Consider the following 16,779-nt stretch of genomic DNA (forward strand, 5'->3'; position numbering starts at 1 on the left):
GCATCAGGGTCTGCCGCTCTAACCATTGAGCTACACTTCTCCACTTGAGCCACACTTCTCCACCTCCACTTCAATAAATGATTTGCGCATGAGCTGTATCTTGGTGGAGAACAGCATTACTTTAGACTCTGCACAGCAGATGTCTTGGAGTTGACGGGCATGTCGCAGTATGGTGTCTCTATCACCTTGTTCAAAAGCTGCATAATGATAGGGTGAGACAGGGCACCAGGCTGCAGCCTCATGGAAAACTCTATGTGAGCCCTTTCTAACACACAGCACGTGGATAGCACCCCTTCAGGGAGACACTTTAGCAACCATTGAGTAAAGAACTTTTCTGACTGCTGCCCCTTTACGCCCTCAGGCAGACCCACTATACGCAAGTTGTTCCTTCATGAACAGCCCTTTGCATCTTCTATTTGGCATTCAAGGCAATTTGCTAGTAGTGCCAGCCACATCTTCTAAGAACGACATGCACCCCTCTACCTCCGAAGTATGCGCAGAGAGGTTGCTTAAATCCTGGTGTAGGAGGGAGACCTCACCCCATGCTGCCAATGTTTGTGTTTACATCCTTACGAGTGTCCTTTTAGTGGCCTGTGAAACAGATTCATCCTGTGGTGGGGGGGCCAAGTCATGTCCCCCCTTGCCAGGCAGCCGGTGGGCAACACAGGCCTGGCATATTTGTGAATGTGTCCCTGGCTGACCTTCAGCTTGTCTTTCACCATCGTGGAGACCCTTCTGGGGTTGGCGCAGAACTAGACTAAAATGTAGCTGTCATCATGAGCTTCCAAACCAAGCCCCCCGGTGAAGCTTTCGCGTGTAGGGATTAATCCATCTGGCAGTGTGCAAGCATGCAGAGTCTGGCGCATATGGCTGACCTCCAGGGAGTCCTACTAGCGTTTAAGATGTCATTTTATTCTCTGGCTGGATGTGAAAGGAGGCAATGGACTTGATCCATAATAATGATTATAATCCATGGCACGGAACAGCCAATCCTTATTCTGAGACAGACATTTTATTGGATGGTTCTACACATTTGTATCTTGAATTGTCTCTAAACTATAAATTTACGTATTTACTTGAGTACTTGTCATGAATTGAATGCTACAGATCTCTTTCCCATGAGGCAGCAGGAAGCTTCAAACCCTCTGACCTCATCCCACCATGTGTAAGGGGGAGAGATAAATCATATTGAATACTAATTTGAAAAATATTCTGACTCTAAAATAGTTTTTGTAAAGCACTGCTGTGTTGTCCAGATGTTAGAATCAAACAGTTTAATGAGGGGGTTTGTTCACTGTGTTCATATAATTTGGTACCTGTCCTTCAATTAAAGCGTGCCATCCAGGAGGAAGGGCCAGGACAGGGCGGGGGGTGTTGTCACGGGGGGAGTTGGGATGAGGCGGAGTTGGCCAGCCTGCTTAAATTCATTTTTTGCATTACCACTTCTTATAAGGAAAATGAAGTTGGTCAGTGTATACAGGCACACTCCTGTAGTGCACAAGCATAGCGGTTAGCCACTCATGGGAGGCAGGAGCCTATGACCCCTCTATGTGATGGGTGTCGATTCCTGCATGATCAGGCATGCTCACCCCATGAACTTTATGAATACCGTTAGTTGATGGGTAGTTGGTGATAAAACACGAATTTGTGACCCAAAATAAATATTCTCACGTGTGACATGCGCACGGCGAACCTACACAAGAAGGTCTATATTGTAAAGATCAAAGTGTGCATTGGTTTGTGAATTTATATCATTTCATTTTATTTCAAGGCGTGTGCACTAAGGGAGGAGTCTATGGTGCTTCAGATACCTATGGTGAAGTGAAAATACTTTTTTCCGTTCGCTCTTTACGCACTACCTACTTACCTACCTATACAATACTCTTTAAAGTAGAAATTGAGGCAGAGCGCCCCTAGTATCTGAAATCCTCCTAAAAAAACGCTGCACAGCTGTCACTTACTATCTTGTCAGATCGGGTGCCTCCACGTTATAGCATACTTTTCACTAGATACTGTCCAATTTTTTCTTTTGTCCTGACATGGATAGAGACAAGGTAGCGGCAGATCTCTTTGAGAATTTAGCCAAAGGCATGCCTACATACCATTATAAAAAAACAAGTATGTGGAGGGTCAAGGGGAATATTTATAGACCTGTCTGCTCGTTCCCCTACTTTAAGATATAGAACACACAATAGAGCAGACCAGGTCTGGAAAGAGTGTGTAGCTGTGCTGGCCAAGGTGCAATGATGGATGCATGCATGAATGTCCGGTGCTGTAAAACACTGGCTAGATAAATCCCATCAGGCCACCCTTTATGGTGGAGTTTGCGTCATGTGGGATGTTGCTGATCAATCCAAATCACAAACGACCTTATAGTGTCGATATTGAAATGGATGTCAAGAATCTAGCCGTGATGTCCATTATGAAGTGATATTTGCTAAAGTGCAGTGCTTAAGTGAGCTAAAATTGACTACACGGGCATTGTAAAGTATTCAAAGTGCACTACATGTGTCAAAAGTTAAAAACACGCCGAGTAGTAAGACTACCCCATTGCGTTTTGTGCAAATCGGTCGACATGTTTCAGCCCATGGGGCATTGCCCCGGCTTTCTTCAGGACCATAAAAAAGAAGGCTACTGCAATAAACCATGTATTAAATCAAAAACACAGAATGTACTGAAAAAGGTACATATCTACCAGGAACCTTCATATTTGACTGCCCACTGGAAGGAGAGAAGAACATCTTCTTCCTAGAAAACAAGAATTGTTTCACAAACAAACACCATATTACACACATGCATTCTCAAAAGTGCACAAAGACCACACAGACACAATACACCTGCATGAATGATTTGCATTCAGCATTATATGAAAAGCTTAATAGCTTAAAACAACACGAGGCATTTCCTCATGGTGTTACTCACCCAGCTTTGTGTGGGTGAAGACCTCACCTCACCCGGCGACCGCTCGGGAGTATGAGACCCCGCTCTATAGTGTAGAAAAAGGAAACCATGAGTGCATGACTCTATAGTATCCAAGCCAATTGCTCTACACACAAAACCAAACAGACGTGTGATAGTACCCCAACTGTTCAACCTTGAGTAAACCTACATTAATGCACATGAGACGCTTGGAGAACACGCATACTGTAGTGCTCTTCTAAACATAGAGCACAGAACAAGTACTCAGGTTAACCTCAGAGTGTGTTATAAGTAGCTCATAAAGATCTTGCCTGGAGTCACAGTGTATAATTAATTGTGGCAGGTCCTCATGAATGCCCCAGAATTAGTAATGGGGACTGTGCATAGTTAAGGGTTAATAATATGCCCAGCGACAGAGATCTTGCCTATAGTCACAGTGTATAATTAATTGTGGCAGGTCCTCATGAATGCCCCAGAAATAGTAATGGGGACAGTGCATAGTTAAGGGTTAATAAAATGCCCAGCGACAGAGAGCTGCAAAATCCTCGGTGTCTGGGGGGCATAGGGGGCCGTCCTAAGCTCATCTCAACGAGTACACCCGACTAAACCATTCAATAAGGGCTAACTGAACGCGAGAGAGAACTCACCTATCCGTCGGTGCCTCGGATAGTAAACCGAGCGGAAGTGGAGGTGTTGAATCACACCGCCCTTCGTCTTTTAGTAGCCGCCGGTAAAGGACCAAACTGTGGCCGACAGCGTGAAAATCGAGACACTGCTCTTGCGCGCATGTGCGTATACCTAAAGTTAATTCAGGGCAACAGCGTGAAAAAGGAGACACTGCTCTTCTGCACCTGCGTTGTAACACTGGTCCTCGGAAATCACTAATAGAGCGTATTTTTTCTGTTTACCGAGCATACAAGGGGATATATAAACGCTTACATCCTAATGGTTGTAAAACGATCTGGAACCATTCATGCATGCATCCATCATTGCACCTTGGCCAGCACAGCTACACACTCTTTCCAGACCTGGTCTGCTCTATTGTGTGTTCTATGCCTACACACCAGGCATCTGCCACGACAGGTCCTGCGCACATAGAAGGTCTCAAAGATACGTTTATAAAACTAGAGAGATTGAAAAAGCAAGAGAACTCACGCTGGTGGGATGGAACCACCCTGAAACACTACTTAAGGCTAAAACAAATTCCAAGGGGACTACGTTCCCATACATTCCCTACCTATGACGATTTAGATCTAGATCTGATGACTAGATGGGAAGACTCTCTTAACCAGAATTCCATGACATTAATGGATATTCTCATTGAGAGTGCTGATCGTAAGACTACCAAACTTCAACTAGAAATCTCCATCGTAGAACAGGAGATCAAAGACTTGAATAAACCTGAAGCTACCATCAAGAACTATACCCTACTTGATGAGATTTTACTCAAACATCAAGCTGATATCAAAACTAGGAAAGCCCGTCAGATTAAGAGAGATGAGGCAGACTACAGAAATGGGAGGGTATACACGTTTGATCGCAAATACGATTCAATGATCCCCAGCTCAAAACGTGGTTCACAGACAGGCAGATCCCCAAACACCAGTTCTGTTAATTCCAGTACTACTTCACTGAGCACTACCGGACTCAGCGAAACTGAAAATGAGATTTTAGACAACACAGAGTCTACACGCACGCCTTTTTTATTAGAGATGGAACGTATCAGGAAGGGCAACAGGATACAACCTCCAAGAGGCGTAGCAGACCCAAAACCCACAGGGGCAAACGCAGGAGCAAACGAGGATTATCGAAGAAAACTGAGATCAGGCACACAGAGGAATTGACTACATCAGATGACACAGTACAGGTTATTAATCTTTCCTCACATCCTTTGACAACAGACATGATCTCTCTACTTGGCAAAGGCCTGAACTTTAATCCTTATGCAACTGGTGACATCTGCCAAACTAAGATTGACATTTTCAGATTTGTACGCAATCTCAAACTAAAGAAACATTTTGCTGGACAAAGTAACACACTCAGACAGTCTAGAAACATTCCCAGTGTTTTTGACAATGAACCTTTGACTATTAAAGATGTGCAAACAACACACTTGCTTCTTTCTTTAACTGACAGGGAAGAAAGTCATTTTGATATGGAAAAATTACTTGAGGAGCTTGATGTTGAAACAGATTATGGAGTGGCTAGTGGCCTAAAATGCAAATCCAAATGGACCCCTACTTTATCAGGGGGCAATATTATTGACAATTTTCATAGACATGTTCTTGAAGATCTGAACAGAACCAACACTAAGAACTTAAACACTAAATTTAAATACAAGGACAATTTGACCAAAGGGGAACGTTTAGCACTCTCCACCCTGAGTAACAACCCTGATATCATTATAAGGGAAGCAGACAAAGGGGGCAATGTTGTGGTCATGAATCTCATTGACTACAACAATGAGATCCAGAGCCAACTCAACGATGACTCATGTTATGAACCACTAACTCATAATCCCATGGGTCCTTTAACACTGCTACTAAACGGGCTTTTATTAAACTGGAAACAGTCTCGTCTTTTGGATGACGACGAGTACCTTTATCTTAAAGTCTCTAGACCTACTTTCCCTTGGCTTTACACACTTCCAAAGATTCACAAGAACCTACCTTTTCCTCCGGGCAGACCGATAGTGTCGGGAATTGGGGGTCCCACCGAAAGATTAGCAGAGTATGTGGTTCTTTTTCTGGGACCTTTAGTTAAAAACGTACCGTCACACATACAAGATTCTAAACATATATTAAGCATTATGTCAGACATGGAATGGCAACAAGGCACGACGTTGGTCACCATGGATGTGGTGTCCTTGTACACCAGCATCAATCTGAAACTTGGCATGTCAGCCATGACCAAATTACTATCAAACAGACCAGCCTCATTGTGGGCACATACTAAAATGTTACTACACATGATGGACCTTATTCTAGAGAATAATTTTTTAATTTTTGATCGGAAATGGTATCGTCAGAAAAAGAGAGTTGCCATGGGCTCAAAATTTTCACCCTCCTTTGCTAATCTCTTTATGAGAGCCCTGGAGGCAGACTTGATCTGGGGTACCAAGGGAGCGGAATACATCGACTCCATACTCTTCTGGGGCCGATATATCGATGACTGTTTCTAACTATGGTCTGGCACCGAAGAATTACTTTTTTCCTTTTTCGAGCATCTGAATAAAAACACATGGGAAATAAGCTTCACTATGCAACACAGCCAAAACAAGATGGAATTCTTAGATCTTGAATTCTATGTCAAAAACAATGAACTACACAGCAAGCTGTATAGAAAACCCACCTCTTGCAATTCCATACTTCATGCATCAAGTTCTCACCCAGTGCATCAGATACGCTCAATTCCGTATGGAGAATATTTAAGAGCCAAACGAAATTGCAGCGAATTAACTGAATTCGAAAATTGCATTGCTAATATGAAGGACAGATTCCGCAATAGAGGATATTCTCTAGAATCCCTAAACAAAGCAGAAAAAAGGGCTAGACGCACCTCAAGACCAGATTGTTTGAAGACACGCACGGAGCCTGAATCCTCCAGTCAGAAAATCAGACTAATAACAGAATTCAACGCATTAAATCACACCATCTGAAAGAGTTTTAACAAACATTGGAACCTCCTGACAGGAGATCCTGTTCTTAAAGAATGGTTACCTGAAAAACCCTCCATCACATATAGAAAGGGCTTCACCCTTAAGAACAAACTCAGCCCAACTGTTCCTCCGAACACCACAGCCCGGGACTGGCTCACTACACGGGGCTTAGGATTCCATAAATGTGGGTTTTGTTCTATGTGTATCTGGGAAAAACATGGTAGCAAAACTTTTAAGGGTTTCGACGGAAACTTATACGAAATCAGACACAACATTACATGCCTAACCAAGTTTGTAGTCTACATAATTGAATGCCAATGTGGCAAAATCTACGTAGGCAGCACCATCAGGGCTCTCAAAGACAGACTAGCGGAACATATGAGAGCCATACAAAGAAGAGATCCCAAGTACCCAGTGGCCCTACATGTTGCAGAATGTCAACCTTTGGAGGATGATATCAAAGTGCGTTTCTTTGGGATAGATGTGATTCCTCTCAACATTAGAGGGGGCAATCGAGAACTTACACTCAGGCGTAGGGAAGCCACGTGGATCATGCGTTTACAATGCGTGGAGCACAGGCTCAACTATGACCCAGAACTACAATTTTTCTTGGGGGACTAAAGTGCCTATCTTCCCTCACCCCATGGGATCCTCTAATTAAGATACAGACTTTGAATTTCATCAAATGGCAACATAGCAAACATGATTAACATGTATTGGTTTTTCCATGAATTGGTTTACCCTTCCATCACTATCATGAATATTTTATTCACTATATACTGTTACATATACATGTTTGATACAATTTTTATTTATTGTTCATGCATATAAGTTATAAATGTATTTTGTATAACAATTTCAGGAATGATACAATCATGATCAGACTTGAGATTTACAGTCTTATGATATATGAAGTCACAAATGGGCTGGTCGATGGGGCACCCTCACCTAAAATCAACCCCCTTCCTTTAGATGACACTCACAACGGCCCACGGGCTCACCAATGCAACACACATTTTCTACTTCTATCGCTCTTGATCTCGATCCGCATGTGAATATCAAAACTCAGTAGGTAACTTGTTTTCTATAACATATTTTCGTCCATAATGGAGTATAAAGCGGTGGAGGCATCAGTAATGGCCATTATAGTGTAAACTCACAATATTTGAGGTTGACACATGATTTGTCTACCGTCCTTTTCTTTTCCCTTTCTAATGAATTAGCAATAAACAACGATGAGTTAAATAAGTGCTACTCCTTCACGAGCGGCACAATACAACAGGAAGCGAATATTACCGAATTTTTACTCCTCAAACATGGCTGCCATTATAGTCATGGTCACATTCTAGTTTTTTCGTAAACTTTTCTGTGAAATGGGCCTCCTCCTTCCGGTCACGTGTCCGTCTTTCGAAACACGGCGACCGGGAAATAGAAGAGGAGGGATACCATACTCCTGGTGAGTCTAAATCACCGATTTTTGTGGTTCTGAACCATGATATACTAAGAGATCGTATACACACGATCGCATGAACTTAGACATAGCATCTACCAAACTGGCCCTAACTTCGCCCTTTTTTAACCGCTCCTTTGTACAATTATTTACTCTCTTTGATACAGAATCTTTCGGACGTGAAACGCAACCGTTTTGCAGTGCCAAGAGTTGGATCCCCTCCCGGTACGACTTAATACGTACACGTATTAAGGTACAGTCATGCTCTTATCTCACTACAGATAGATGATTGTCACAAAAAGGAGGTTTACCGTGACCCAGTCTTAGACTACACTTAACACTCGAAATATATGTGTCTATCTTTTTACACACAGTGTGAACTTTTGAAATCCCGCATTACTTGGCGGGTGGAACATAGACAGAGGAACATATCCAAGTTCCTAGGAGTAAAAGCGAACCAATTCAAATCTATTTGAATATCGATAACATCCACACACTGGTAAGCTTACTCTCTCAAACCTCCTTTTCACCACATTGGTGTTTTAAACATTTCCCCTTTCTTATGCTTTCCTGCCCCTCCTCTCTCTTTTTCCAAAACAGAACATTCCAACGACACTAAAACTAATCTCAACCCACCATAACGAGGTTGAGCCACAAGGTATGCACTTTCCGCTCTTTCGGAAACATGTCTTTTCACTTCACCATAGGTATCTGAAGCACCATAGACTCCTCCCTTAGTGCACACGCCTTGAAATAAAATGAAATGATATAAATTCACAAACCAATGCACATTTTGATCTTTACAATATAGTGGCACGTTCTTCACTTTAAGACCTTCTCGTGTAGGTTCGCCGTGCGCATGTCACACGTGAGAATATTTATTTTGGGTCACAACTTCGTGTTTTATCACCAACTAGCCATCAACTAACGGTATTCATAAAGTTCATGGGGTGAGCATGCCTAATCATGCAAGAATCGACACCCATCACAATCACAACGTGTGAGGCCAACAGCACGTTAGAAATACACGTGTGAATCACCTTTGTCACCAATACATTGTTAAAAAGTATATGATATATAAGGATGAAACCTATACACACGTTATTTTCTATTATCAGCCCTGAAGAGTCGTGTTGACTCACCATAACACGACGAAACACGTGTCGGCTGACTGTGGACTATACGTCGAGTGTGGACTCATTAAACCATCATCTCTAAAAAGAAAAATACCCAAGAATCTGCATCTGTTTATTCTATCTGCTTGTGTTACACATGATCATTTCTATTTAGACCTTGCTGTATGTGCGAGAGCATTGCTGTTTTATGTGCTGTTAAAGTCATCTGACTTTCTCTTGGACGGTTAAGGGCTTTTTTCCGTTCGCTCTTTACGCACTACCTACTTACCTACCTATACAATACTCTTTAACGTAGAAATTGAGGCAGAGCGCCCCTAGTATCTGAAATCCTCCTAAAAGAAACCTGCACAGCTGTCACTTATGACCCCTCTATGGCCTGTACATTCCAGTGTGCATCTGAGACCCAGTGTATGTGAATGTTGGCCAGGGTGAGCACCACTGTGTGCGCGTTCCTTCTTGTATGAGGTGTGCATAAACAAATGTGCTGTGCCCGCCACTTTTGACAAAAATTTGTAAACCGTTTCCTGGTGGCATCTATGCTGCACAGCATGGGCTACGCAGACGGATGCCTTTGCTAAATGCATAGGAATTTGCTTTTTTATTTTGTTTTAATCTTTGTAAGTTTTGTCCTTTGTAACTGGCATAATGTGCTCATGTAGCACCCTGGAGCAGGACTGCTCCAATGTACAAAGTGATTGTATGATGGAACCACGCTTGCCATTACCACGCATGCCCGTTAAATGCAGTCTTTACCATGCAAGTCTTAACCGTGCATATGCCTTTACCACGCATGCCTTTACAATGAACTATGCATTGTTAAGGCATATATGGCAAATACATAGGCGTAGTTAAAACTTACCTACATACCCCGACCCCTGCCCCCGGCCTGAGCCCTAATGTGCCCCCGGGCAAAAATCTACCCCGGCCCCAGCCTCCCCCCGCTCTGAGCCCTATAATAGGCCCCCAAGGCCAAAAAACTAACCTGATCCCTGGCCCCCGTCCTAAGCCCTAAAACGGCCCACTAAGCCCAAAAACAAACTTGATCTCTTGCCCACCGCCCTGAGCCCTAATATGACCCCCTTGGCCAAAAAGCTACCCCTTCCTCACCGCCCTGAGACCTACAACTACCCCCTCCCTTCTGAATCTTCCCTACCCCCCTAATTCCTAAAAACTACCCCGCCAAGCCCTAAAAGGTTCCCGAGGCTTAAAATCTTCCCGAGTCCTAAAAACGTCCCCTAACCCCCTCCAGCCCTGAAAACTACCCCAACCAAAAAACTACCCCCACAATAACCGGCCCAAGCCCCACTAACCTCACTGCATCCTCTCCCAATCCTTCCACTTCCTGGACCCGCCCATTCCAGACATCTAGACCATGCATATGCCTTAACCACGCATATGTGTGGTTAAGGCATATGTATGGTTAAGGCAATAGTGGTTGCACGTGCGTGTTTCGGGCACAGGTAGCTGATCCCATGTTGTTCCGATCGTTTCCCATAAAAAGTGTATCCAGCTGTAATGATTATAGTATCCAAAGATCTCTCTGCATTGATACCCCTATCCTTATGCTCAACGACTCCAGGAATTGTCCATTGTGTCAATCTGCAATAAATTTGTAGGCATGCAATAATTATAGGGTATGCCTCTGCTATGCTGAAATTGTTCTGCATGGCGTATACAATTGTGAAGACTATTGTTTAATGTTCACAGAGACATTTTGCACTCACAAAGGTCAAAGGGTTACCATTGTTCAATCCTAAATGAGGAAGCAGGTTTCTCATTCTAAGTCTCTGTTTTGTATTTCGATGAACATGGTCTCCACCTTTGGTGTATTCTAGTAAAGCTTTTCTAGTCTGCTGGACTGCCCTTGGAAGGACAGGTGACCACTGAGAGTTGGAGAGAAAGAGAGCTTTAGATTTAGTTTGAAAGCTTTGGGATTTAAAGTCTACAACAAACTTGACATTGAGAAAAACCCGCAGAGCTGACTTTTTAATAATTGCTGTTCACCTTGTTCGTAAAGAAGAACAACTAAAGTGAGGAAGAAAAGAGACTCTATCTGATTGAGGAGTGATTGGTCCACCTTGTTGTTTGGTTGTAAAGTCTGGTATTCATTGATATTCAGTGTGTCAGTGTCGCCTTTAGTGAGACACTAATTAACATCAAGGGATGTGCCTTAATGCGGCACAGTCGCCGATAGCGTCTACATGTGACTGCAACCACCCAGGTATGACTAGAACAGCCATAACCTCCTGGTGCCTGGGAGAATAAATCACGAGGACTGTTCTGAAAAGTTCCATTCTAAAACTAGACACCTCACCAAGGGATTATTGGCCACCACACCTTTATCTGATCTTGAACCCGGTATCACGACCTTCAAAGTATGGCGTTCGTGGCCATCCCACCAACGTCAGTTAGTGAGGTTTAGAAGACAATGCTATAAATGTCCAAGAACTTCTTTAACCAATAAATTCTCTTTATGGTTTTTGGGAATGAACATGTATGAGGAAATGAATCATTTATACGTTTTTCTCCTTTTTATTGTTTTTCGTTTGGAAATGAACACATTTTAAATATCATCTGCAATTTGTCCCCGATGAAGGACACCCCTCGCAATGCCTTGGGGCATAGGTGCAAGACGGTGTAAGTTATGAAGCACCGCATGAGTTTGCTAAGCAAGTAAACTCCAAGAAGTAGATGATTCATTGAAGATGATTGTCTAAACTGGAAAAATCCTATGATAAAATGGCAAGAAGAGGACATACTCTGGACTGGGTATTAAGAGGCCACCGTTGTTATGTGACCAGTGCAAAGGTACTGTAGAGCTAGCTCCTGGCTAAGGTTTTTCAGTGGCGGCTCCTCCGCTATGGTGGAGGAGCGTCGACCCCCCCTCCCCCGCCAGCAGAAAGGACAAATAAAACGATAATAAACACGTTTTAATATTGTTTTATTTTTCCTTTCCCAGCCAAGTATTTAGGGACTGGGCCAGTGAGATGACAGTCACTGGAGGGGGAATGGTTTGCACTGGTATCAGTACATGTGCGGGTTTGGCCGGCCATCTTAGGACGGCCAGACCGACATGCTTATTGAAGCTGTCTCCAACCCAAGCTGCATGTCGGGTTACAGACAGCAGGCCCAGGCTCCCAGTCTCACTGGGAGTGTAAATTCAGGGCGCTCAGGCCAATCCTGACGCTGCTCTCATGGAGGAGAGCAGCGTCAGGATTGACCACAGGGGAGTCTGAGAGCCTGTGCCTGCAGTAGACTGGAGCAAAAGAACACACTACGGCTGCCTGTAGCTAAATTACTTATTTTTTATTTATTTTTGCATTTTATTTGTTGTTCGTCGTCCCCTTGATCCCTTCTTCCTCGCCCCGCCACTCTCCAACTCCACCAGCCGCTCCTCATGGTTGTCCTAATTCCACACCCAGATGCATTTGGAAAACGTGGAGGACAACACTCAAACAAACAAGAGTGCAATTATGAGGACTTCCAATAGTCTTCGGGGAGCCTTCTGAAATGACTAATGTCTGGAGCAAGGCCTGTGCATCTCAGCCTTCTGGACATATCACCTAACAGTGTTCAACTAACCAAAACACAATGACCTCAGTGAACGTATGGATTGAAAAACGGGCATAAACCCAAGAAGTTGCCATTTTCCACTAAAGAATTATTTGCCCGAACGTGCAGTACAACGCTCCTAAAGTGGTCCAAGTTGTATTTTGTGGGGCATGACCCACCACTCCAGGGCCTCACTTCTTCCTCTTTGGGGTGAATGTGTCCCTCCCACCTTCAAGTTCAAGAGTATGTTTTTCGCTTGGCATGGTTAAAAAACTGGCCTTTTTGAATTGTAAACCTTGGTGAATGTCTTATGAAAGATCATTCAAACTCGCCAAAGACCTTCGGATGGAGCAATGTAATGGCTATGATCTGAAATGAGATTCACCAGTTATGTGGACCTATCCAAGCGCAATCCACGTGCACTGCACGTGACCTCACCATCTCACCTGCAACCAGGACCCCACCTGACTGCAGACTAAGAAGGGTAAATAAGGAAAACCAGGGCAGCAGGACTTTCCCATCAATGCCTCCAGGATCTGGAACAACATTGCTGTATCCATCAGGAACACCCCAAAGCTGCTCCAATTTAAGAAAGAGGTTAAGATTCACCTTTGTAAGGAACACTACATCACAGTGATTTAACCGCCCACAGCCCAGCTTCCTCTCCCTTCACAAGTTGACCTTATGCTTATCTCTGTTGCCTTTCACCCCCTCCACCTTCACATAATTAAAATATCAAGCTGGATTTAAACCCCAGTGTAATACACAGATTTCACAAGGTTACACCTTAACTCTCTGAGCTATCCCCGCCTCTTCAAATACTATCTTCACCATCAAGAATGACTGTGATCTGTGTGAGAATGAGTTTTTTTTCTGTTTGGCACAGAAATAATCAATCAACGCAGCTTATCAGTTTAAACTCTCGGCGCAGTTTGAGAAACGTAATATTTCATTCATTTTGGATGGGGTGTAACAAATAATTCTTTTCTCATGACCCGCATCCCCTAGTCCTACCCGCACATACTTGCCAAAGCTCTTAACTCTGACACTTCTTTCATTCCTGCCCATGGTGTGCCAGTCAGCTGGCCCAATGAAACGTGCTCTGCCCCTCAGGAAATGAGTTATGGGGCTTTCAAGTTTAAAATTAGCCCCAGATGTGAGCCTCGCATGATTATGTGAATAGGACAGAGTGGCTATTTGCATTTAATGTAAACTGTTTTATTTTGGTTCCAGTTTTGCACAGCGTATGTTTGTTTAAACTTAACCAAGATAGGGCTGCTCTCCCTGTGTGATTGATTTTTCATGCAACAAACGATATTGGTAGAGAGCCCATCTGGGAATAACGTCACAATACCTTTCATAACCCAATCAGAAATCATGAAGCATTGGGGCATTCTGTAACCCTTGCTACTGGTGATTGTTGCTGAGATATGATTGGACACGAGAATTTCATTTGTTTTTTCACAGGGTTTCAAGTAAAGTACGTCTTATTGATAGTTGCACACATGGACATAATTTCAGGGTCACAGCTTTGACCTCTGGCTTGCCCTTTGCTGCCCCTACCACTGCCTTTGAGACCCCTAGCCTAAGAGGTGGCAAATTCGGTGCGGGAACACAGGGGCAGCTGGGGCTGCACTCTCTTTATTTTATGCCAATTTTTTACTACACTAATAGTAAGTAAATAAAATATATTTTTCACTAATAGTGTAATAAAAATTGAGTTACAATAAGCTGGAATATGCCCTTCCATGGCAGATGAGGTAAGTAAAAAATACTTTTAAATATATGTTGTGCTCGTGCTTGCGGGTAAGAGTGTGTTTATGTGTGAGAGCGTGTATATGTGTGAATTTGGGTGTAAGTGTAAGTATATGTGTGTGAGTGAAAGCGGAGGTCAAAGGGCATGTGATGTCACTTCCGCTACCTCTGGCATTTCGGTGAATTGACGTCCATGGGTGCACAGACATTTTATTATTATATTGAATATAATGGTTAAAAAAAATAAACACAGCATTTATAGTGTCACTTAAAAGGCATAGTTTGAAACGAACCCCTCATTCAGGGAAGGTTAGATACTTTAATACCACATTTCTATCAATTCATGATTTAAATGTCAATCAATTAGAGATATTAGATCCCCGGTTTTGAGGGCAGGGGCTCACCCTGGCACCTCTGCCCCTTTCTCTAACTTTCTGAGGTTCATTGAAGCACGTGCCCGGGGGCTTCAGAAGAGAGAGAGTGAGAGAGAGAGTGAGAGTGGCGACAGTGCAGCGAGCGAGAAGAAAGAGAGAGCAGATAAAGAGACTGAGAACCAATAGCTATAAAGAAGGGGAGAGGATGTGGTCTGACGGCTCAATTGCCGACTTTGGTGCTGGAAACCAAGGTTCGAGGATCGAGGTTGCGTCCACATCCTGTGATTCTGGGCAAATCACTTAATCTACCCATGCCTGAATGCGTCCTAATATAACGTAACCAGTGCTTATATAAAGCACTCCAATACCTTTGGATCAAGTTCATGCTATATAAATCTGCATTAAACAGAGAGAGCAAGCTGGGGAAAGGATTGGGCTGGTTTGCCAGGGGTACTTTGGGTTCTGTAGTATCCTGCATTTATATCGTAAGGTGTTTTACCAGCCCTGCTCAGCCAGTGCCTGTGCTCTGACTCATTGGAATGTTGGAGTCGATGATACCTCGGAATGTTGGGACTCAGAGAGGTGAAGTGACAGTGGGTCATGGGATGAGCAGCTGATAGGCAGCTCCTGGTGGGGCTCTGATTTACAACGTAACTACTTGATGTTCTGAACTTCACTACTTGTTAACTATCTGAATATATCCTACTGAATTACATCCGTCCTGTGTGGACCTTCATCATCACTACAGGTTCCCAGACCAGCCATGCTTGCATAACCATAGCTCGGGTATGAAATCCATTGACATGGACAGAACTGTAAAGAGAGTGCCTGGGTAAACAATGTATCTATACTACTATTATAAAGAGAGAACTGTGTCCTTTGAGCCAGGTAAACTCGAAAAGTACACCACCAATCACAACACCCAATACAGCGTTGGAAAGGGGAGGTCCAGGAGATGGACATAGGCTATAGAAAACCACACCATATACATTAGGGGGGAGGACGTTAGGGGAAAAGTAGTCCGTATGGGCGAATGGATACAGTGATTGCGCGCGGCGTTCGGCATCGTCACAACCCTTGCGAGAGGCGCAATGGCGTGTGGGCGTGACGTCACGTCAACGCGACGTTAGCTGACCGGAGCGCAGGAAGGAGCAAGGGAACAAAACACGACATGCGGGGAGGAGCGGTGGCGTGGGACCGACACACAACATTGGAGTACCCAGCGCGGGGAGGAGCAGCGATGATGGTGGGAGCGCAGGAAGGAGCAAGGGACACACACCCGACATGTGGGGAGGAGCGGCGGCGCGGGAGCTGGTATGTACGCTCTGCTGCTCCCGCTGATGGCCGCTCTGCTGCACGTCTCCTGCAGCGGTGTTGCCCCCAGCCCCCTTATGCCCCGGACAACGTCGGGGTGGGCTGCTAGTTTATTAATAAAACATGCAGCATCACATTACCTTTTACAATGACTTGAGACGGAGTCATAGATTGTTTTTAGTAGTTACTTTCTTCCTATTGATATTAATCAGATCGAATGAACTTTAGAATTAGTCTGTCTGTGTTATATTGTAAGTAGCTCCTTTAAGATTCTTTGGAATGTTGAACATCCATGATGTAAATCTGTATTCTTTAGTGATGTCATGGACAGTTGGCCTAGCTGTTTCTGGCAGGGACATTGTGGCTTTATTTCTCTGACTGAATAAACTTATCACAGAGTTATTTATCGTACCACTTTTATTAACAGTCTGATTATCAATTTAGAGATGGCCTGACTGAGTATGACAGCGCTTTACACTTTCAGTTTACAGAACTTGTGATCATGATATGTCTTCACGTCTCACTGGTGGCCTCATATGCATGCCTCTCTGGTGGTCTCATATGTATGTCTCAGTGGTGGTCTCATATGCTTGCCTCTCTGGTGGTCTCATATGCATGGCT

At 43.8% G+C, this 16,779-nt stretch overlaps 1 protein-coding gene across 1 annotated transcript in view; it reads left to right on the forward strand.

The window, feature by feature from the left end:
* Positions 1 to 4,822: 4,822 nt before the first annotated feature.
* Positions 4,823 to 16,779, forward strand: part of LOC147663577 (collagen alpha-4(VI) chain-like) — an 82,320-nt gene continuing 70,363 nt past the window's right edge. The window contains exon 1 of the mRNA XM_086950347.1: positions 4,823 to 5,649. Coding sequence (XP_086806473.1) covers positions 4,823 to 5,649 — 827 coding nt within the window. The remainder of the gene's footprint in view (positions 5,650 to 16,779) is intronic.

This window comes from Lissotriton vulgaris, unplaced genomic scaffold (assembly GCF_964263255.1).
Source record: "Lissotriton vulgaris unplaced genomic scaffold, aLisVul1.2 SCAFFOLD_4372, whole genome shotgun sequence".
NCBI classification, from domain to species: domain Eukaryota; kingdom Metazoa; phylum Chordata; class Amphibia; order Caudata; family Salamandridae; genus Lissotriton; species Lissotriton vulgaris.